At 34.9% G+C, this 22,357-nt stretch overlaps 1 protein-coding gene and 1 pseudogene across 7 annotated transcripts in view; both read left to right on the top strand.

Annotated features, from left to right (window-relative positions):
• LOC145296942 (brefeldin A-inhibited guanine nucleotide-exchange protein 1-like) overlaps positions 1 to 22,357 on the top strand; it is a 259,000-nt gene that overhangs the window by 113,048 nt on the left and 123,595 nt on the right. For all 7 annotated transcript variants that reach the window (XM_080143154.1, XM_080143149.1, XM_080143148.1 and 4 more), the window contains one exon: positions 19,885 to 20,029. In XM_080143154.1, the coding sequence (XP_079999280.1) occupies positions 19,885 to 20,029 (145 nt within the window). The remainder of the gene's footprint in view (positions 1 to 19,884; positions 20,030 to 22,357) is intronic.
• Positions 853 to 989, top strand: LOC145297145 (U2 spliceosomal RNA; annotated as a pseudogene).

The raw sequence follows: 22,357 nt of genomic DNA, 5'->3' as shown, positions 1-22,357 counted from the left end.
TTACCCCTGATCTTCTTCAGATGTATTTTGCCTAAATCTATAATCTGCGTCTCAAAAATCCATGAAAATATTAATCATTGTTGAATTTCTCATAAAATCTAAAAAAAAGTTTTAATTTTCTTACAAGATTATTTGATTATTGTTGTAAATAAAGTATCTGCACTTCCTTATACAACAAACTATTCAGAGTAATATTTCAATGACACAACGTTGACCTCAATGAGTACATTACGAACCAGTTACCCAACTTGTGACTATATGTTGCGTTGTTCAATTCCAGTAATAAAATTATTTGTATGTTGGCTGTTCAAGTCATCCATCCATCCAGCATGGCCCTAGCCGAGATTGAACTTGCTACATGAGTTTGCAGTGTAATTCAGATCTTGTTGGTAGCTGGATGCTTGATGCTTTGCCAGGGCTATCAGGGCTATTTTTAGTCGCGTGCAAGCGACTCTATAAGTCACGTCCATAACACTTTTGTGCTTGGCCTTTTTGGTTAAGATCAAAGGTCTGTTGTTAATAGATGCTGTTCTTAGCTTTTTAAGCTTTTCTTTTAATTTATTTTAATTTTACAATTTTGAATTATTTTGATTGTAATTTTCATTTTAACGAAATAAATTATATATCAAGATCAAAGTGTAGTATCTGCCGGAGCAGATATTGCAAGCAAAGACCATATGTGGGGGAAACCCCACATATAAGACCTTGGTCAATGTAGGGGCAACCTTTCATACCAATTGTCACTATTCAGCTCCCCTAATCCCCAGGGAGTTGGGCCCCATTTCCCTTTCACTCCTCACATTAAAAATCGGCCTTGTGCCTAATTTGCTTGGTGGGGGAGCAAATAAATACAGCTTTTCTTGGCCTTTTGGCCAAGATCAAAGTGTAGTATCTGTTCTTACTACATGCTGTACTTATGTTTGTAACTTTGTGATATAAAGTGGGGGATCACTTTTCTGTATTAATTTGATGTAAAATGATCACCCACTTTACAACCAGTCAGTCTCAAAGCCATTCAAGTTATTCTCCAGATCATTCAAGTTGTTTTTGAAGGATTCCAGTTATTTTTTAAACATTCAAATCATTCTTAAGGTCATTCAATTCATCCTTAAATTCATTAAAGTCATTCTAAGTCATTTACTTTTTATTTATTTAAGTCATTTCAGCCCATTTTTCGGTCATTTTAGTTTATCTTAAAGAATTTCATGTCAATCCTACATTCACACATTCATTCATTACACAAGAGCACGCGACTAATGGCTATCGGCCTTTTTTATCGTGACGCCATCACTAGACGGGGTGCCTACCACGGCTTAAAGTCCCATCTACCCTCGAGAGAAGGATAGGCCATGCCAGTTTCTCAACCTGGTATTTTACCTAGCAATACATACAGCGCCTTGCCTTCCCAAATGGTCACCCATCTGGTACTGGCCAGGCTCAACGTTGCTTAACTTCGGTGATCTGGCGAGAACCAGTGTGTCAACATGGTTGTGCCGTATATATATGGCGCAATCATGTTCAAGTTATAAAATTATTAAATACCTTTTAATAACATTATAAAAGTCTCACTAGATCAGTCAACATTTTTTCAAACTGTATCTCCTCCAGGACGGAATGTTGAAAAATTGCACAAGTGATTGCATTTTTTGTGGACCGTTTTTTTGTATGGGTTAAAATAGTTAAAGTAGTTTAAGGGGTTAAAATTGAAAGAAATAAGAAACGTAAGTCAACTCAAACTGCTTTTTTACGTATGCGTAAATATACATTTGTATGTTAATCTTAGTTTATTTTTAGCTATTTCTTATCCAACTGACAAGGGCTGATTTGGTAACATCTCCAGTTGGAGCATTATCAATTTTGGTTTTTAGTTGATGGCACCCAAGTCATTGTTTGCTGTTTATATATGTTGAATGTGGACGTGGACTTCCATAATACTGTGAAATACTCAAATAAAAAATTAATATGACTGTTGAATTCTTTGAAAGAATTTTACTTGGAAAATCGTTTTAGCTTCGTATAGGTCTTTGTTTTTAATTGCATTACTGAGAGAGAGAGAGACATCACAATTATATGTATACTAGCAGTACCTTTAAATTTATACAGAAAAAGCTTATCCTTGTAAGGGAGACCGCCATTTTATTTTTATTTTTTATTTATTTTATTTATTTTTTTTTTTTCAATAAAACAAAAGTAATTCCCTTCCCGTTTTTTGTTTTTTTTTCATCAGCAATCGAAAAATGTTTCCATCTTTCCAGGAAGAACTACATGACTTTAAATAGTGACAATCTTTTTTTTTATTATTATTATTAAAGTACCAATAATATTGTACAATAATAGCAAATAAAAATTGGCTTGTCAAAATCAAAGTTTAATATACCAGCTTAAATGTTATTTAGGTCAAACTTTTAGAATCTCACAAGGTAAGTTTATTTGTTAGAGGATCGATATAAAAATATTGTCAAAAGTTAAAATAAGATGGCTTGAAATAAGAGATGCTGAAAGAGGCCTCAAATAAATATTGAGGTTGATTTTGCTTTTGTCTCTTACGATTGACTTTTTTGGTTTCTTTGTGAAGAACTACCAGTATTGTCTATATTCTGTTTGACCTTTAACCTTTTCTTCAAAATCAATTTCAGGCTGTCCAGCTGTTTTGACAAACTCTTTAATTGTTATTCTTTCTTGTATTCAAGTGAAGAATTAATAGTTATTGTCTTGGAAGTGGAGGAGTTTCCACTGATCTACTTTTCTGAAATTGTCAGCAGACACATTTTGCCGTTTAAATCAGATTAATTTTTTTTTTCACTTGTAATTGTACATGCATCCACGCACTGTTAGAAGAAGCATTGCTTGTCTGTTATACTTGAATTGAAAAAAGCATTTTCATTGAAAGACATGCATTGAATAGAACTATTTTATTTTAGATGCATCCAAGAATTGTGATGTTTGAAATAAGATCTATTGATCTGTCATGTCTCAGTTAGAAATAGCTTATTTGTTGTTCTGTAATGCTTAAGTTTGAAATAACATTCATTGGTCTGTCGGGTAGGTGGCAGTAGTGAAAAATGATTTTTGTTGGTCTGTTATGCTGTAATTTGAAAAAGGGTTTTCATTGCTCTGTTATGCTGCAATTTGAAAAAAAGGATTTTCATCGGTTTTATCTCAATATGCAGATTTAATGAATGCATCTTATGAAAATCTGTGTTTTCATTTATTGTCTGATGTGCTAAATCTGAACCAACTTTCACATAATTTGTACTGTTGCTGTTGTTGAACCATCTGTCGAGCAATATTTTCGATTGGAAAAAGATGGATTTTATTTTTAACTTGTAGATTCTTCCATACATCATGAGGATAGGATGGATGCATAAAAATAATAAATAATAACACTAGAATAAATTAGCCACACATCACAAAACATGGACTACACCAAGACACTCATCTAATCGCTAATAAATCCCTAGATGAAAACTAACTATATCAGCTTTCGGAGATTTAATTCAGGGTTGCCAATAACGTGTCTCCTCTTTCATAAGTTGAACCTTTTAAATGTTTATATATATATATATATATATATATATATATAATGTATATTTTCTACGTAATGTATAATTTTTCTTTTTTTAATTGAAATAAGAATTTTATCTGTGTTACTAATTTAAACCTGCTATGTCTTTGTTAGCTACAAAAATCTCCAGTGATGCATAAAATAAAATTATAAATACTGACTAATATATTACAATAAATCTATTCAATTTTTTTTTTTCAGTTATACGAGTGTAACTTATTAGCATTTGAGTTTGAAAATTGTGCAGATGTTCTGCCAGAATTTTTTCATTTTTTAATAAACTATATAATAGATTTTAAGATTGTTGAAGATATAAAAAACCGAATTTGTCTTTTTTTTCTTTTTTTTTTTTAAAGATGTTTTAATAAAATGTTTCATAATAAAATATATTTTCTTTAAACATTGTTTTTAACAAAATGTAGTTTATATAAAGCAGTTTTTGTTTTGAAAAATTTTTTTTTTTACAAAAACTTAAAAGGATGGTTTAGAATTGTTAGCTGAAATTACAGAATTGAAAAAAAAAAGCTCCCCCCCATACACATATTAAGAATGGTTTATTTAGGAAGCCATTCTTAATATGAAGAAGCGAGGCTTTTACATCATGAGAGGATGATTATGATTAATCAGAAGGGACCATATCTAGTTTGTCACTGTGTAAACAGCTGCAGAACAGAAACTAGAAGTCAAAATTAAATATAACCAATTAAAAAAATGACTTCACTAAATTCCGAGTAACACCGGGTAAAGGTGCTAATATTGTTTAGCAGGAAAGAAAAATTCAAAGACGTTTTTATTATTGGTGACTCCATGACATCCTACAAAGAAATTTCATCCTTGTTGTGTTTTGGAATTTCGTTAGACAAAAAGCAAAATAAATACAAAAAAACGTTTTTTTAACTTGCAAATAAATGTCTTCAGAGTTCATATGAAATAGTCTGCGTGCGTACTTCAAAGGCCGTTTGTTTGTAGCAGTCAGGATGTCTTAAATGAGCGGGTGGGAAAGTCATGTGTCACTGTATTTTAGCATGTATATGCTTGTATGCATGTGCACAAATAAAACCTTTAGCAAATGAATTGAATATTTCCTTCACCAAAATTTAGTTATCTTCAAATTTCGTCACCCCATATTTATAAAGGTTTTGCCTGAAAATGTCATCTGTAAAATGCAGTGAGTTTCATTTCTTTTTTTTTTTTTCAAATTGTATTTTTTAAAATAGCAAATGAAAAAAAAATTTGGTTATCAATTCTTTTGTTTTTGCTTATTTTAAAAAATACTATATGAAAAAAAAAACAACTTGTTTCATTTTGCAGACGACATTTTTGAGTAAAACCTTTGTAAATATTGGCTGACGAAACTTGAAGATAACCAACTTTTAACATTCATTATTTGTAAGGAGATTATAACAGTAATGCCAAAGTTGTGTTTGAGGCATTTCTTTGTTTAAAAATAAAATAAATTTGGGACAATCTGATGAAGAGAGCTAACTAAAGGAATTGGCCCTAAGATTATATATATATATATATATATATATATATATATATATATATATATATATATATATATATATAATTTCCCCAAAACCTGTGGCCTTGATGGAGGAGGGACTAAAACTTGCTGCTATGGTTTCAAATGATCTGAAATAACAGTAAGGGGAGAGTTGATTCCAAATATTTCTCATGTTATATCTCCCCTTTTGTGGAAATAGGGTACGATTATGAATATCTCTAGTATCAAATAATCCTTAGACACTGAAATTTATTTTATGTATGAAAATCAAAGAGGGGAGATATGAGAAATATTTGGAATACAGTCTTTTTTATTTATATATTTTATTTGCTGTTATTTCTGATCATTTGGAACCATAGCAGCCAGTTTTAGTCTTCCCTCCGTCAAGGCCAGAGGTTTTGGGGAAATAGCCAATATTTTGTAATTTATTTGCAAAACTAGGAAAACAAATGATTATGATTGAAACATTTTATGGCTGTAAAAAAGTGCCAAAATTAGACTCTGGATGATGAATGATCCCCTTAATGTGCAACCTTAAGGGAAAATGTCACATAGCCCACTACACAATTTAGGTCATTTGTTTTCCAGCGAGCCTTTGTTTAAATTCTGATCGATAGTCACTGAGATTTCAAACATGAAATTGCCAAAAAGGTGGTGTGTGTGTGTGTGTGTGTGTGTGTGTGTGTGTATATATATGTATATATATAATCAGACATGACTAAGATCTGCGTTTATAAGACCTGTGTGCTAACCACCCTATTGTATTCATCGGAGACATGGACATTGCATCAAAGGCACATTAAATGGCTTGAACGATTTTACCAAAAATGCTTGAGACGTATCTTAAACATCAAGTGGCAAGCACAAGTACCCAATACTGAAGTCCTTGTGAGAGCATGTTGCTCTAGTGTTGAGACCCTTGTAATCAGATCTCACATGCGTTGGGTGAGCCACTTGGTTTGAATGAAAGATTGAAGGCTGCCAAAACAATTTTTTACGGGGAGCTGAAAAATGGCAAGCGCCCTCAACACAAGCCTAGGAAGAGGTTCAGGGACTCTACAAAGAATAATTTGAAAGTCTTACAAATCGACACCAACACATGGGAAGAACTTACTCTGCAAAGGCCGAAGTGGCGAAAAGCTTGTACGTGAAAGTTGTGATGATCTAGAGAAAAGAAAGCAGGCCCACAGCAATCTGAAGCGAGAGCTTCGCAAAGGTTTAATTGATTGTCCTAACCATGACACACAGAGCTGGAAATGCGACACTTGTGAACGAGTGCTTTTGTCAAAAGCTGGCTGCGTCAACCACCTTAAGTCGTACAAAACTCCTGTTCAGGACAACTTTGCACCTATTGGTCCAAATCAAACGATCTGTTTAACATGCAGCAAAGTTTACAAGTCTATTGCTGGTTTGAGGAGACATGTGATTGTTCATAGGAATACCCTTCGATCTCCAGAGGACGTCAACTTGATGGAAATTGCTCAATTTGTATGTCACATCTACTTCAAGATGTGCAAATCTGCAGCGGGAGTGCAAAGTCATCTGAGATGGCATAGACAACAAGATTGGGAAACTCAATGTGACGGCGATCATCTGGAAAAGATGCAGCAATCATCATATATAAATTTGCATGTGAGGACAATGACTGCTGTGGAAAAAAAATGAAAGGGAAAGCACAGGACAGTTTCTCTTTGGACAGGTGAGAGACAGTGAGTGCGGTCAGTGAAGATTACAGTTGAAGTCAGGAGTTGGCAAGGAGTTTGGATGAATATCTATTATTTTTAAATCTCAATTTCACTTCACATACTAGTGGTTGGAGATGCTTATAGAAAACAAGTTATGCTATAATATTTGCAAGCATAATGTTTTTTATTTTCATTGAAAAATTTATATTTCAAAATTATATCTTAAACAAAAAAAATTGTTATAATATTAACTCCAAAGTCTTTAAACTTTATCATCGCACCCAAATATCTAATATACTTTATTTCTACTCGGTGTGCGTGCTTTTTTAATAAAAGGAATCTTTTTATATTTTGAATCATGGTACAATCTCTTTAAATAAAACACAAATAGAAGCGAGACAATATAAAGAGAAGGTAAAACCTGATAGGACAGGACTGTATACACTTCTCCTTAGTTAAAGGCATTTTAAAATATTTAAATAATTTGAAAAATTTGTTAATTGTTGTATTCAATATTTTTATTTTAAAAAATAATCTTGTTGCTTTTTAATATTATTTTAAGGTAAATTATACCTTAATCAAAAAGTCAGTTATTTTACAAAAAAAAAAATATGTAGCACAAACTTTTGTTTAGTACTGTTTCAATATAACTTTAGTTAATGTCAATAAATCTAGTATTGAGTTGATTGCAATAGAAAAAAATCTGTGAAGACATTTAGAAATGTTTGTTAAATATTATGACATGAGTAATCATTTCGAGTTAATATTTATTTTATTTTAAGCATCTAAATACGATAAATACACAACTTAAATATGTTAACATTGCTTAAAAATTTAAATCGTGTATTTCTTATATTTTAGATGTTTAAGATAAAATAAATATTAACTCGAAATGACTCCACGTAATATTTATTTTAACATGAAAAGCATTTTGTGTTGATATTATGGTAAGCATATTAACACGAGAAATACGATTTAAAAAAAAATTGTTATAATATTAATTCCAAAGTCTTTAAACTTTATCATTGCTTCCAAATATCTAATATACCTTATTTCTGATCAGTGTGTATGGTTTTTTAATAAAAAGAATTCTTTTAGATTTTGAATCGTGGTACAATATCTTCTATAAATATAAAAGCGAAAATGTTTGTGTGCGTTTTCATGTATGTCCAAGAAAAGTTTCTTTCCGAGAACCGATCGGTCGCCTCACAACTTCTTAAAACTTTTTATATCGCGCCTAAATGATAATATCTACGAGTTAACAACGGGGGTCGCCTGTCTATTTAATTTGCCCGACTTTGAAAAGATAAATATTCAATATTTTTCGATCGCCGCATGTGCATTAAGCTTTTTCGTATAATAATAAAAGCAAAACGGAGCTTAAGACATAGTTCCCGGTGCGATCGCCGGGAATGTCCAAAAGCAATCAGCTTTGATCAATGTGGAGTTTCTCCTTATATCAGACAATTGCTATTCAATTTGGACAATCCCCTTTTTATGGGGAGCTGGTTTCTTGGGGAAACCAAAAAAAATTTGTTAAAAGCGTTCCCGCAGTAAATAAAATACTACCCCGCAGTCAAAATTGACCTGATTAAGTCATTAAAACGGGCACCTGCCAATTCTAAATACTTAAATAAATTCAAACGTGTTTCTGTTAGTATTTTGTGGTGGCCCAGTGGTTAACGTCGCATATTTTTTTTCACACTTTAATTTCCAACTTTGCCTCAAGGGTTCGGGTTCAATCCTTCATACTTACTTACCTACCAAAACTTTTTTTATTATAACTCCCCCCCCCCCCGGGACACAAACACCCGGGTGACCACACACACTTCCAAACACCCGGGCAACGTCGGGTACCCCGCCTGCTAGTCTTTAAATAAAACACAAATAAGAAGCAAGAAAATATAAAGAGAAGATAAAACATGTGCTAGGACTGTATAGAAACATTCCTCCTTTGTTAAAGGCATGTTAAAATATTTATGGTAAGCATATAAACACAAGAAATACACGATTTAAATACATAAACATTGCTTAAAACTAACATGGCCGATATGAGCATCTGCAAGACGGCCATGTTAGTTTTTAAGCAATTTTTACATATTTAAATTGTATATTTATTATATTTATCATGTTTAGATGCTTAAAATAAATATAAACTCAAAATAACTCCATGTAATAATATTTATTTTAACATAAAAAACACTTTTTAATAATTACAGGGCTTTTTTTTTCTCGCAATCAACTGAATAAGATTTAGCGACATTACCTAAATTTTAGCCCCACAAAAAAAGCATGCTAAAATTAGGGAGTTAATAAATTTGAATAGAATGAAGATTCAAAATTTCATTCTTCATAAATCTTCCAGGAAATTGGTCATCATGGTCACTGTTTTAAGGAATTCATTGTCAAAAATGAATCATGGAAAGTTGTAATTGAAGAATGATTGAGTCACAAATTTTATCTTTATTGTAATATTGGCATAGTTCAAGATGTATGCTGATATGAACTAATCAGCACACAAGAAAATGAATGGCTTCCTGAGAAAGGAAAATATTAAATAAGAAATGAAACTGAACGGAAAACCAAGATATGAAGCAAAAAAAAAAAAAAAATTCTGAAATCAATACCACTGGAACTAAAATTGGCATACTGTCCAACTGTTATTAATAAATTATCTGGGGAGGGTGTTGGTGGGACAGGTTAAAAAAAATAAAATCAACAAAGTGCAAAAATAGAAAAGCTGAAACATAATTAAATAAAAAGGAAAAAAAAATTCTTGTATCAGTAAAGTTGGTTGATTTTGGTGTTTATTATTTAATTTTGGTCATTTCTTATTTATTTATTTATTTTTTTTTTTTTTACACAGTGATCACTACTTATCAAGGCCCGGAAGCCACTCAGGGATAAGGGTTATTGCAAGTACATTACGTTAGTGTGGAGATTTGATGAAGTGTTTAATTAAGGGGGCGGTTCATTAGGAATTTGTTTACATTGGACTTGAAGACATCCAAGTTGTAGTCCGGAGGGAAGCAGGCAGACGGAACAGAGTTTTTTGGTCATTTCTTATCTTAATTTTGGTCATTTCTTATTTTAATGGAAAAAATCTTATATTATTTGGACATGTTTATCAAATTCTGAATATTTCATAAAAAAGACCCAAAAAGTCCTTGTATTTTTTTTTATAACTATTATTTCTGAATACGTACGATTTATTCTTAATAATTCTTCAGATTATGCAATTTCTTCTGAAAATGTCTTCCATTAGAAAATATAATTTGGTTTTGTTTTTGAAATCTTTCATTATATTCAGTTTAACATCTGCTTTACATGCTAACATGTTGGACAGCTTTTTAAAATTGATGTTCAAACTAACCTATCTTCGGCCAGGTCTTTATCCCTCTTTCTCTAAAATCCATTCTTATCACTTCCTCATGTTTTCCTTGTCTTTCACCTGCATACTAACCCTTCTGCATCTATTAAACCAAGAATTTAATCCACTCCTTCAGTGTGGCCATACCATCTAAGTCTACTCTTGTGTACACTGTCCAAATTTAATGTTATGACAATTTCCTTGAAAGGCATCTCTGTGCTTATCATGCTATTTAAAAAAAAAAAAAATAGTATTTTCAAGTTAAATTCAAGTTTTATGTCTTTTTTTATTTAATTGTTAGGTAAAAGTACCAAATAGCTACAAAACTCTCTCCCTTCCCCATAGGTCCTGGATATGACCTTAAACTATATCCAGTGGTGAGGCTCCAGCTTGCGGGCTTTGGGGAGTGTGGAGCCACTCTTTAATTACCATTGCTCCCCGGTCCACTCTGACCCGGAGTGGTAGTACCTGTTAGGGTTCCAACTATGGGTTAAATAGAAACCGACTTGAAAACAACAAATATATTCTATTAAAAATTTTTTCTTCAAAATCTTTGGATTCGGCATTAAATAACCCGAAAAGGGTTGATATGCCGTAAAACAAAAACAACCAACCATTCCCTATATTTATTATGGCTTTCTAAATAATAATGCTTTTGTCTGGTTGACAAGAAAATTCTTGCGGGTTTTTTTTATTTTTTTTTTACTTTTACATAGGCATCACCACATTATCAAGGCCAAGAGGCCACTCAAGGATAAGGGTTAAAGAGTGTACAGTAGAAATTGGACATTATAGTAATCATTAGTAATGAAAATTTGGTAAAGTTGATAACTTATATGGAACGGCTCATCAAGAACTTATTTACGTTAGACTTGAAGACAACCATATTGTAGTCAGCCGGAAAGCAGGAAAACGGAAGACAATTCCACAGGCGTGCAGTTCTAAGAAAGAAGCTTTGTTCATGGAATCTACGTTTAGGTTTAGGCACAGATAAAGAGTGGGGGGAATTATTGATAGTGTTTACAGCTAGACGAGTGTTTCTTGTGAAAGTTTGGCGAGGGGGGACCATAGATTGAAGCTCATTCGAACACTTTCCATGAAAATAACGATACATCAGAGACAAACTCGCAACATCTCTTCTGTGAGATAAAGGTTGCAAGGAAGAGAAAAGGACATCTCCTATTAGGCTACGAAGTCTATTTTGAACTCTATCAAGGCAAGCCAAGTCCTTTCTAGTAGCTCCTGCCCAGATGTGGCAACAGTATTCCATCCTTGGACGTACCTGGCTCTTATATAGATAGAGAATAGCATCAACAGTGAGATATCTACCGGATCGATAGAAAGATCCCACCATTTTTTCAGCGGCCTTGGCAACAGATTTGATGTACATGGTCAAGCCAAGAAGCTTGTCAAAACTTGAGGCCTCCTCAAGACGAGAGCCATTCATTTCAATTGATGCCAGATGTGGATCAGAATGTTGATGTAAAGAGAGAAGCTTGGTTTTAGATGCATTAAAAGTAACCAGCCACTCCTTACCCCATTGTACTACGTGCTCAAGATCAGAGGAGAGAGAATTGGAGAGAACTTGGTTGTTTACTGTCTTAGATGTGCTACCATAAATAGTAGTGTCGTCAGCATAGATGTCTACAAATGATGTAAGGATGTAATTTGGAAGATCATTAATGTAGATCAGGAAAAGAGTTGGGCCCAGGATGGACCCCGGCATTAATACTGTGAGCTTCTGATTTTTGCCCCTCAACTACTACTCTTATGAACCTATCAGAAAGAAATGATTTAATAATTGAGAAGACTTTTCCAGCAATACCATAGCTAGAGATCTTGTGAAGTAAACCTTTATGCCATACCCTATCAAAGGCCTTTGATATGTCAAGAGCAATTGCGCTAGAAAGGTTGCCTCCGTCGAGAGATTTGCTAATCCTATGGGATATAACTGTAAGCACATCTGCTGTAGATCTAGCAGAATGGAAACCATATTGAGTGTCACTAAGAAGGTGATTTTTGTTGAGATGGTTGATTACTTCTGTATTTAACACAGATTCCAGTAACTTACTCATGACGCACAGGAGACTTATTGGCCTGTACTGAGAGGGGGATGAGCGATCACCTGAATTCTTAAATACAGGGCATACTGATGAAATTTTCCAGGGAGATGGGAAACTATTCTCCTTAAGACAACGTTTAAACAGTTTTGTAAGTATGGGCGCTAGTTCAGGTTGAAGTTTTTTGAGTACTATAATTGGAATACCGTCAGGGCCAGTTGCTTTACTGGGATCAAGGTTTTTGATTAGCTTGGCAACATCACGTACAGATATATGTATATCACATAGCGTGTTTTCTGATACAGGAGGAAATATTGGGGGTTGGCAGCCTTGATCGCAAAAGGTAGAATTAGCTGCAAAGTTCTTGACAAAGAGTTTGGCTTTGTCTGATGCTGACGAGATTACCTCAGGTCCATTGATAATAGTTGGGATGGAGCACACGCTTCTGTTCATGATTCTGTTTGCTATTTGCCAAAACTGGTGGGAACCAAGCCGCTGCTCAGCTACTTTGGACAACAGATTGAGCATACAACTCTCTTGCATTCTTTATTACTTTCTTACAATGGTTGCTGGCAGTCCTGAAAGCGGCTTTAGTTTTCATACATCTATTACATTGGAAACAGTGGAAAAAGTGATTTCTGTGCGCAATGGCAGCAGCACATTCTGGAGAGAACCATGGCTGGCTGTTAGGTTTTTGCTGAAACTTTTTAGAGGGTATGAAACGGTCAATACCTACAATTAACCATTCCGTCAGGTCTATTACTATAGAGGACACATCCTTTTTAAACATGGAATGCAGAGGTAGATCAGATATAAATGTACGGAAGCTATCCCAGTCAGCCTTAGTGTATCGATATACTGTACGATGGAGAGGTACGTCTGGGGACTTATTACATTTCATTTTTATCTTAATTGATACAACAGAGTGGTCGGAAGAGCCAAGAGGCGACAGAACAGAAACTGAACATAGTTCAGGGCAAGTTGTGAGAAAAAGGTCTAGTAGGCTCGCATACTGGCCATCATTGTCGGGCACACGGGTGGGTTCCTGAACAATCTGAGTGAGGTCATAGGCAATGGAGAAATCATGACAGAACCTTCCCTCATCATCGGGTTTTTACCTTTTTAAATTCAGGTGCACATATCTTAAACAAAAATTTATTGATCGAAATAAGCACTATCAGAATTAACACACTTTCACCAACGCAAAATAAATGTATTCATGCAAATAATGTAAAAATCTTGTGTTCTGGTGGCGACAAAGTCATTGAAGGTGTTTTTGATATCACTTCGGTCTTTTAAGCATTTCTTATGCAAAAAAGTGGTAGTCAGAGATGAGAGGTCTGGAGAGTATAGCAGATGAGGCAGAGTTTCATAGTCCAATTCGTTCAACTTCTGTGAAGGAATTAATGTTTTTAGCCAATTTTTCGATATTTGTTCAAAGGTCGGAGCTTCAAAACAATACCAATCTCGTGAAACCCTGTGTCTGTCGAAAGTTTTAGGCATACATACAAACAAACATACATATATACATTTAAACAGACAGGTGAGATTTATATTATAGATGGTTACGGTTGTGACATCACAAACCTGATCATCTTCCCAAGCGTCATTCATGCCTCTAACGTAATTTCGAACATTATTTCTTGTCTCTAACGTGATTTCCTTTTTAAAATCTTTATTTTTCCCTACCGGTGACGTCATTTTACGTGCATTTGCATGTGCGGGTCCGTGCGCTGTTCTAATAGGTTTTTCTTTTTATTTTCTACTCATCTTGATTCACTCTCCTTTTTCTTTCTAAACGGCAATAAGCATAAGAAAAGACAAGTGAGATGTACTTACAACCATTGCTTATAATTATGTCCTAAAAAAATAAACTCGCATCACATGGCCAGAATTAAAAAGTAAAATAATATTGATTAGCCCCGTGTGATTTATCGAAACTAGTTTGAATTTAGATGAGAGATTGCTGATAAAGAGTTTTTTTTCCAGCTGACATCAGAGTGTGTACATAACTGAGTGCCAAAGAAAAACCAGTTATTGAACTGTCACGTCGATCAGAATACTAAACACAACAGCAGTCTTTCCGATGACAAATTGGCTTGAGTGCTTCCAAACACGAGAAAAGATGTAGTTGAATGAACATCCACACATGTTGAACTTACGCAGCCATCAACAGTTTAAAAATATTTTTTACCACACTAGGGATCTTTACACTGTCAAGTAAGTTGGTGGAACGTTGCGTAAAAAAAGACCATTCAAAATAAACAGGGCAAAAAAAAAACATTGTTTACCTAGAGGTGTTGAACTGAAGGATTAAATTAAAGATTGTCTCTTACAATGTAATTTTGTTATTTGTGTTGAACTATGTAGCACAATATTATAGTATTTATTAATTTCTCATTTGGGTAAGTTCCATACTTAAAATACAATGGACACTATTTTCCTAGAAATGTTGATAAACTCATATTTCCTTCTTTTTTTTTTTTAATTACATTTTCACCCCAAACAAGGCAAATTGCCACTTTGGTGTAGGGGGCTACTATCAGGGGCAACAACTACTGGGGTGCTATGTAGGGATTTGGGCAGCAAGATGTCGGTTCACGTTACACTTGAATTTCTGCATGTCAGTACTGTTGGGGAAGCAGGGACCTGGAATGGAATTCCAAAGTCTAGCGGTTCTGGGGAAGAAACTATTGGAGTAGAAAGATCTTTCACATCTAGGGATCTCTACAGTGTGGGAGGTGGGATTTAGCAGCCTGTCGGGTTTGTCGAGGGTGCTCACGTCGTGGGAGCACAAATAATTGCAGTTCGTCAAAGCATTCACCATTAAAATACTTGTAGAACAGGCAGAGGGATGCAACGTTTCGTCGATGGGACAGAGGCTGAAGCTTAGATGCCAGTTCAGGGCCTATCAGATTGGCAACTCTCTTTTGAACCTTGTCAAGGAGCGAGAGACTAGTAGCAGATGCACCAGCCCAAATGTGAGAGCAGTACTCCATACATGGGCGAATGGTAGCCTTATAGAAGTACAGGATACTTTCGGGTGTTAGTAGTTGTCTAGCACGGTAGAGAGAGCCCACCTTTCTTGCAGCGGCCCTGGCAATGCCTTCAATGTAATTGTTCCAACTCATGTTTCCTGTGAATGTTAGGCCAAGGAGTTTGAAAGATGTACTCTCAGATAAAGAGTCGTTGGCCATTGCTATAGGTGGTAGAGAAGGTTTCTTGTAATTATTGAATGAAACTAGTTTAGTCTTGGCAGCATTGAATGTGACCAACCATCTTTGACCCCATTCCACTACAGATCGGAGGTCATCCTCTAGTGTTTCTGCCATTTCTTTAGAAATGTGTTCATTCGTCTTCCTGTCGTGCCTGTTATAGAGTGTAGTGTCATCAGCATATATACCCATCTCAGAGGCAATTTTGTCGGGGAGGTAATTTATGAATATTAGGAACAATAGAGGTCCAAGGATAGACCCCTGGGGCACTCCCGTATTTATATATGCATGTTATTGGTTTTTCTGTGCAAAAAAAAAAAAATTTTTTTGCGCTATCCAGAAAAAATATTAAATGGGATCTTTACACTGTTGAGATCCCTAGATGCTGGAAAGCCTTCTTAGTTTCTTTCCTCAAATCACTAGACTTTGGAATTCCTTCCCAGATCCTTGCTTCCCTGACTGTACGGACATACAGAAGTTCAAGTGTAATGTGGAGAGACATCTATCTGCTCAACTTTCTATGTAGTGTCCCTGTAGCTTTGGTCTTAAATGTTAGTGTTAACTGAGTATGGCGGCTATATGACAATGTTGAGCCATGTGCGAAGTGATGTCGCCGCAAGGAAAAAGAAAAGGACTATAAAAAGAACGTGTGCACAGACCAATTAGGACAAAAATCAGAAAGAAGGAGCACGATCGCATTTTATTTAGGAAAGTACCTGGAAGTAAATGTTGTTACAAAAAAAAAGGGAGTCAAGCTATTACTTGTCTTCTGTTAATTGCGACGTACTCTGCTACAACATGTTGGGTCCCAAGGGTCTACATGTTAGCACGTGTGTAAACGTGTGCTACATTACATTAGCTTCTTATATCTGAGTGTTGATGTGTCTTGGTTGGGATGAAAATCAGTAGAAAAAGAAAAAAAATTTAATCTATGTATGTATGTACGCTTTTCCTCGATGTCCACAAAAGGCTTCTTTCAGAGAAGCGCTTGCTCGGTTCACAACTTCTTAAAACTTTTTGTATCATCTATAAATTGTAATATCTCAGAGTTATCCACGGAGCTCGCCTGTCTAGTTAATTTTATTGACTTTCAAACGTTAATTATTCCACATTTCCCGCATTGGCACGTGTTACATTTGGTTTTCGATATAATTTGCTCAGTGGGGAAGCAAATAAATACAACAGGCCGAAAGCCAGTTGTCTCAAGAGAGCAAAGTAACGTTTGTTCAATGTCGACTTCGTCATATCAGACTGTAGCTTTCATTTCGCTCCTCCTAATAAACAGGGAGCGGGTTTTTAAAAACAAACAAACCGATTTATTCCCCTCATTCAAAACTGTCCTGCACAAAATGCTTACTGCTGAATACCTATCTCCGTCACGTCAATCAAAAACACGCACCTGTTTTTTTTTTTTTTTTAACACTTTACTATTTTCCAACATTTTCGGTTTTTTTTCACATACCCCGAAAAACACCCGGGCAACGCCGGGTACCCCTCTCTAGTAAACAAATAAAAAAGAAAAATTACCCATAAAACTATGTAGATCTCAGCTCATGTTAACTTCATTGTTTATTGGTACAGTGTGTCCAAAAAGTCACTGAAGGATTTTGAACTTAAATAGATTATTTTTGATGATATCTTCTGTGTAATTTTAACACAATCTGACTAAGACCTTGAGAAATTTTTAAAAGATGCAAAATTCAAAGAATCTTTATGAAAAATAGTCTTTTAAAACCCATTTCTTAGCTTTGCATATTTGTGCTCTTTCCAAAACAGACAGATTGCAGAATCTCTGGATTGCAATTTAACTCCCTTATTTCATTCCTGATGTTTTCCTTCAATTCTTGCAGGGTTTGATGTTTTGAGGTCTGCCAGCTTGCGGAACGAAATAAGGAAGTTAAATTACAATCCATCCAGAGATTCTGAAAACTGTCATGAATGTTTTGGAAAGAGTACAAATATGCGAAGTTGAAAATATGCAACATTTAAGACATTATTTTTCATAAATAAAAATTGTTTGAATTTTACATTTTTTTTTTTTAAATTTCCCATGTCTTAGATTGTGTTAAAATTAAGAAAGAAATCATTAAAAATAAAAAATCTATTTAAGTTTAAAACCCTTCAGTGACTTTTTGGACACGCTCTACTTTATATTCTCTTTCATCCCTTCAACATCTTTCACATATTTAAAAACAACTTTTAGTGCTACTCCAGAAGAGACCCGTGGTAATTTGTTTGCATCACTGACTTTGACCAACTTTTCAGTTTTAAGCTCTAAACTCTTTAGCAAAGTTTAAATGAATCGATTTTGTTGCCAATAAGTTCCTAGTTTGAGAAGGAGATATAAAAAAAAAAAAAAAAAAATTGTTTTGTATTAGGAAATCACATTATTTTACACGTTTTAATTAAACAACGCCTCATTCTAAGTGTCGGCCTTAGTTTATCTTTTGAGTCATAATTTATTTCTTTTCCTTTTTTTTGTTTTCCAAAGATGTAACCAAGTATCAAGGCTCAAAGGCCACTTGAGGATGAGTTAATGAGTATACGGTAGTCACTGAGGCAACAGCGTGGTGATCATTAGTAGTGGAAATTTAAGGAGAGGGCTCAACAAGAACTTGTTTACATTATACTTGAAAACAACCATGTTGTAATCAGCTGGAAATAAGACCTACGGAACAGACTTCCACAGGTGGGCAGTTCTAGGGAAGGAGTTTTGTTCATGGAATTTGCATTTAAATTTAGGAACAGATAGTGGAGGAAGTTGTTTATAGTGGTTGCAGTTAGAAAAGTGTTTTTGTGAAAATTTGGCAGGGAGGGGTATTGAAGTTCAGATGAGCACTTGCCATGAAAATAATGATAGAGCAGAGGTATGCTCGCAACGTCTCTTCTGTGGGAAAGAGATTTCAGGGAAGAGAAAAGGGCATCACCTAAGTTTCAGTGACAGCCTTGAACTCTGTCAATACAGGATAGTTGCTCCGAGCAACTCCTCACGAGATGTGACAACAATACTCCATTTTAGGACATATTTAGTTCTTATACAAATAAAGGATTTCATCAAGAGTAAGATTATTTTTGAAATGGTAGAATGATGCAACCATTTTTCCAACAATTAAACATCTATTTTACATGCTGGCATAATTTGACATCCACACTAACATATCTCTGGACATGTCTTTATTCATCCCTCTTTCCCTCAGGTTCATTTTTATAACCTCCTCCCACATTTTCCTTGGTTTTCCCCAATGAACTGACCCTGCTACCTCAACTGTTCTATCTTTATCCATTCTTTTAACATGACTATTGCATTTGAGAAGCTGTTTTTTTTTGTTTTTAAAAAATGTTTGGGTTGCTGATGAAGAAATTCTGATGATTTAAGATCCGAAGCCATTAACGAAAGTAGATCATTGATAATGACCATTATCGAAGCATTGACGAGATGCATTTATGTTTATAAATTCTATCAGTGCAATTACAACATTATTGGCCTTGTTTTTCAGGTTGCGGTCAGCAACATAATTGGTTAATTATGTTAGCATGTGAGAACGAGATCAAATAACCACATATGACACGTGAATGTTGATTTTTGACAGTAACACAACATTTGGTGGATGTCCCCCCCCTCTCCTTTTTTTTTTAAACTAATAAGTCATCGCTTATCAAGACTACAAACAACTCTCGAGCATAAAGGTTGACGAGATCGATAGCTTGACCCTTGAATGATGTGGAATACTATGAGAGAATTGAAAATATCCATCTATCATTCACTCCAAACAGCCGACAAAGAAAACATCAATCCTCTCCCTTTGTCAGAAACATTGCTGATAGAATATGAGGACTAATAATGGAAAAAGGAGAAGGGAGTAATGAGGTTGCCGGAAGTACTTAAAATCTCCAATTTTTGCTCTAGAATGAGTATATGCTACAATGTCATATAGAGGCCTTCGGGACAAGATCAAAGTGTAGTATCTTTTCTTCAGATGCTGCGCTTCTATTTCTTGTTCTCTTTCGGTGGAGGAGAAATCCTTCACGACTGTGACAATTTTTATTTTTGTACCTTTTCTCCACGTTAAAAAACGACCCTGGTGTCTAACTCTGTCCCGTGGGGAGGCATAGTAAATAGGTACAATGTCATATAGAGGATCATTTTAAGGTCAATATTTTTAAATAAAAAATCTGTATTATTTGGGTTCTTCAAATTATTTTCAGTGTTTTGGTTAATGTAACCTCTGACCTTTTTTCAGGAGAAGGTTGGAAGTTACATCACCTGAAGCATACAAATAACACTTGAGATGCGAACGGTAGTCCAAAGAATCAATCTTCATCTTAAAAATTCAGAAACATAAAAATCTTATGATTGTCCATTTGTAAAAGAAAATTCTTTTTTTCTTTTTTCCCTTTTTTCTTTTTTCTTTTTTTATTTTTTTTATTTTTGAGAGCCATTTTCTTTATTTTTTTATTTTTCTTTCTTTATTTTTTTTGCAGCCAAGGAACAAATACTTCATCTGCTTTGCCACTTCCAAAGTCTGGAACAGAGTTTGTAGAGGCTGATAAACATTTCCTACCTTTTGAGCTTGCCTGCCAGTCAAAATGCAACCGTATCGTCAATACAGCTTTAGACTGTCTGCAGGTAAGATGGATGTTTGTTGGGTAAAGTTTTTGCTTTTTCAGCATTAAACGATAAGGAATTGATTTAAGAGTTGGGACAGTGTTCGATTATCGATTGAAAATATTGAATATCGATGTTTAATTATGTTTAAATTTCACTTTATTCATCAGATTATTACCGTATATTTTGGTGTATAAGATGACCCTCAAATTTAAAAAATCGTCTTTAAAAAGCAATATTTCATAAGATACCGGATGTTGCAATCTCTAGCCTAGACTAAACAAATATGGTTTTGTGATTTGGCAGTCCTATACAACCGATATATGATAAATTTATGAAAATTTGATCCAATTTTGTACCTCGTCTCATCTGACGGTCGCCTTATATGCCGAAGTATATGGTACTTAATTCAAATAATTTTATAACAAATCATTGTCTAGGGTATAATGCATGAGTGTAGTAGTCAGTTGTACTAAAACTCATCATTAGTGCATGGGATAATATATAATTGTCAGGGAAATGAGTGACGTATGAATCATGATATGATGCACGAGTGTATGGAAGGAGGGCACCAGGTATACTCTTGGTGGATTTCAACAAGCATGAGGACTTTAAAGGAAGTAATGTTTCGATAACCAATGTAGGTTGCTCCATACCTCAACAATAAATCTCCCTCTCAATACAAACCAATCACTCTCTTGTGCATCATGAGTAAGTTGCTGGAATCTGTGATAAACAGAAGTGGTCAACCACCTCAGCAAAAATAACCTGCTCAGCAGCATGCAATATGGTTTCCGTTCTGTGAGATCTTCAGCTAGTGTACTAACTGTTATATCACACAAGATTAGTAAATCTCTCGGCAGGGGCGTTGTCTCTACAGCAACAGATCTTCACATATCAAAGGCTTCTGATAAAGTGTGACATAAAGGTCTACTTCACAAGATCGCCAATTATGGAATAGCTGGGAATGTCCCCTCAGTTATTAAATCCTTTCTCTCTGACAGGCTTATAAGAGTCGTCATTGATGAGAAGAAATCAGAAACTCGTAGTATTAACACTGCCAACCCTCAAGGTTCCATCGTGGGCCCAACTCTCTTCCTGATCTTCATCAATGATCTCCCAAATCACATCTCAGATCATTCGTAGACATTTATGCAGACGACACCACAATCTATGGCAACACTTCAAAGGCTAGCAATGACCAAGATCTTTTTGATTCCCTCTCTTCTGATCTTGAGAACGTGGTGCAATGAGGAAAAAGGTGGCTGGTTAATTTTAATGCATTGAAAACCAAGCTTCTCTCGTTTCATCATAATTGCTCTGACCCCCATCACGTCTCAACTGAAATGAATGACTCTTGTCTTGGGAAGTTTCATGTATTGACAAGCTTCTGGAACTGACCTTCATTCCTGGTCTGAAATGGAGCACATACATCAAATCTGTTGCCAAGATCGCTGGAAAAATGGTTGGATCACTCTATCACTCCAGTAAGTATCTCACTGCCGATGCAATCCTATCTCTATAAGAGCCAGATATGCTCTAAAATGGAGTACTCTTGCTTGGCGCGTCTTATCCAACTTTGATAGAGTTCAAAACTGGCTTAGAAATTTAATAGGTGATGCCTTTTTCTCTTCTCTACAGCCTCTTTCCCCTAGGAGGAGCTATCATCATTTTCATGGCAAGTGCTCGACTGAACTCCAATCTATGGTCACTTCCCCTGCCAAATTTTCACAAAAAAACACTCTACTAGCTACAACCACTCTACATGATTTTCCCCACTCTTTGCCTAAATTTAAATGCAGATTCCATGAACAAGGCTGCTTTACCATAACAGCCCACTTTTGGAAACTGTTTCGCTGGCATGCTTCCTGTCAGAATACAACATGGTAGCCTTCAAATCCAATATAAATAAGTTCCTGTTCAGCTATCCCCATAAATAATCAAATTCTACCCAATTTACACCATTAACAATTACTACACTACCACCTTACATTCATTAACCCTTATCCTCGAGTGACCTTTGAGCCTTGATAAGTGGTGACTCTCAAGTAAAAAAAAAAAAAAATCTGAGTGTGAAAAGTTATTTCTGAAAGTCATGATAGCTGTGTTGTTTTCTGATTTTGTATCCGTGTACTAATGTCACATGTAAAAAAAAACAAAAAAAACATCCTCTCTGTTGTTGTTGGCGAGATGCTTAATAATTTTGTGAATGGTTACCAAGTTAGTTGCTAGATGTTGGACATTCAATCAATCCGAGTCCAGGAAAACCGTGTTTAGAGTAATGGTGGCTGTGCTGTTTTCTGATTTTGTAAGCCATGTGTATAATGCATATGGAGATCAAAAAGATGT

This window comes from Euprymna scolopes, chromosome 17 (assembly GCF_053919585.1).
Source record: "Euprymna scolopes isolate OS-2025 chromosome 17, ASM5391958v1, whole genome shotgun sequence".
In the NCBI taxonomy this organism is placed as follows: Eukaryota; Metazoa; Mollusca; class Cephalopoda; order Sepiida; family Sepiolidae; genus Euprymna; species Euprymna scolopes.
This window is presented reverse-complemented; position numbering and strand designations above follow the sequence as displayed.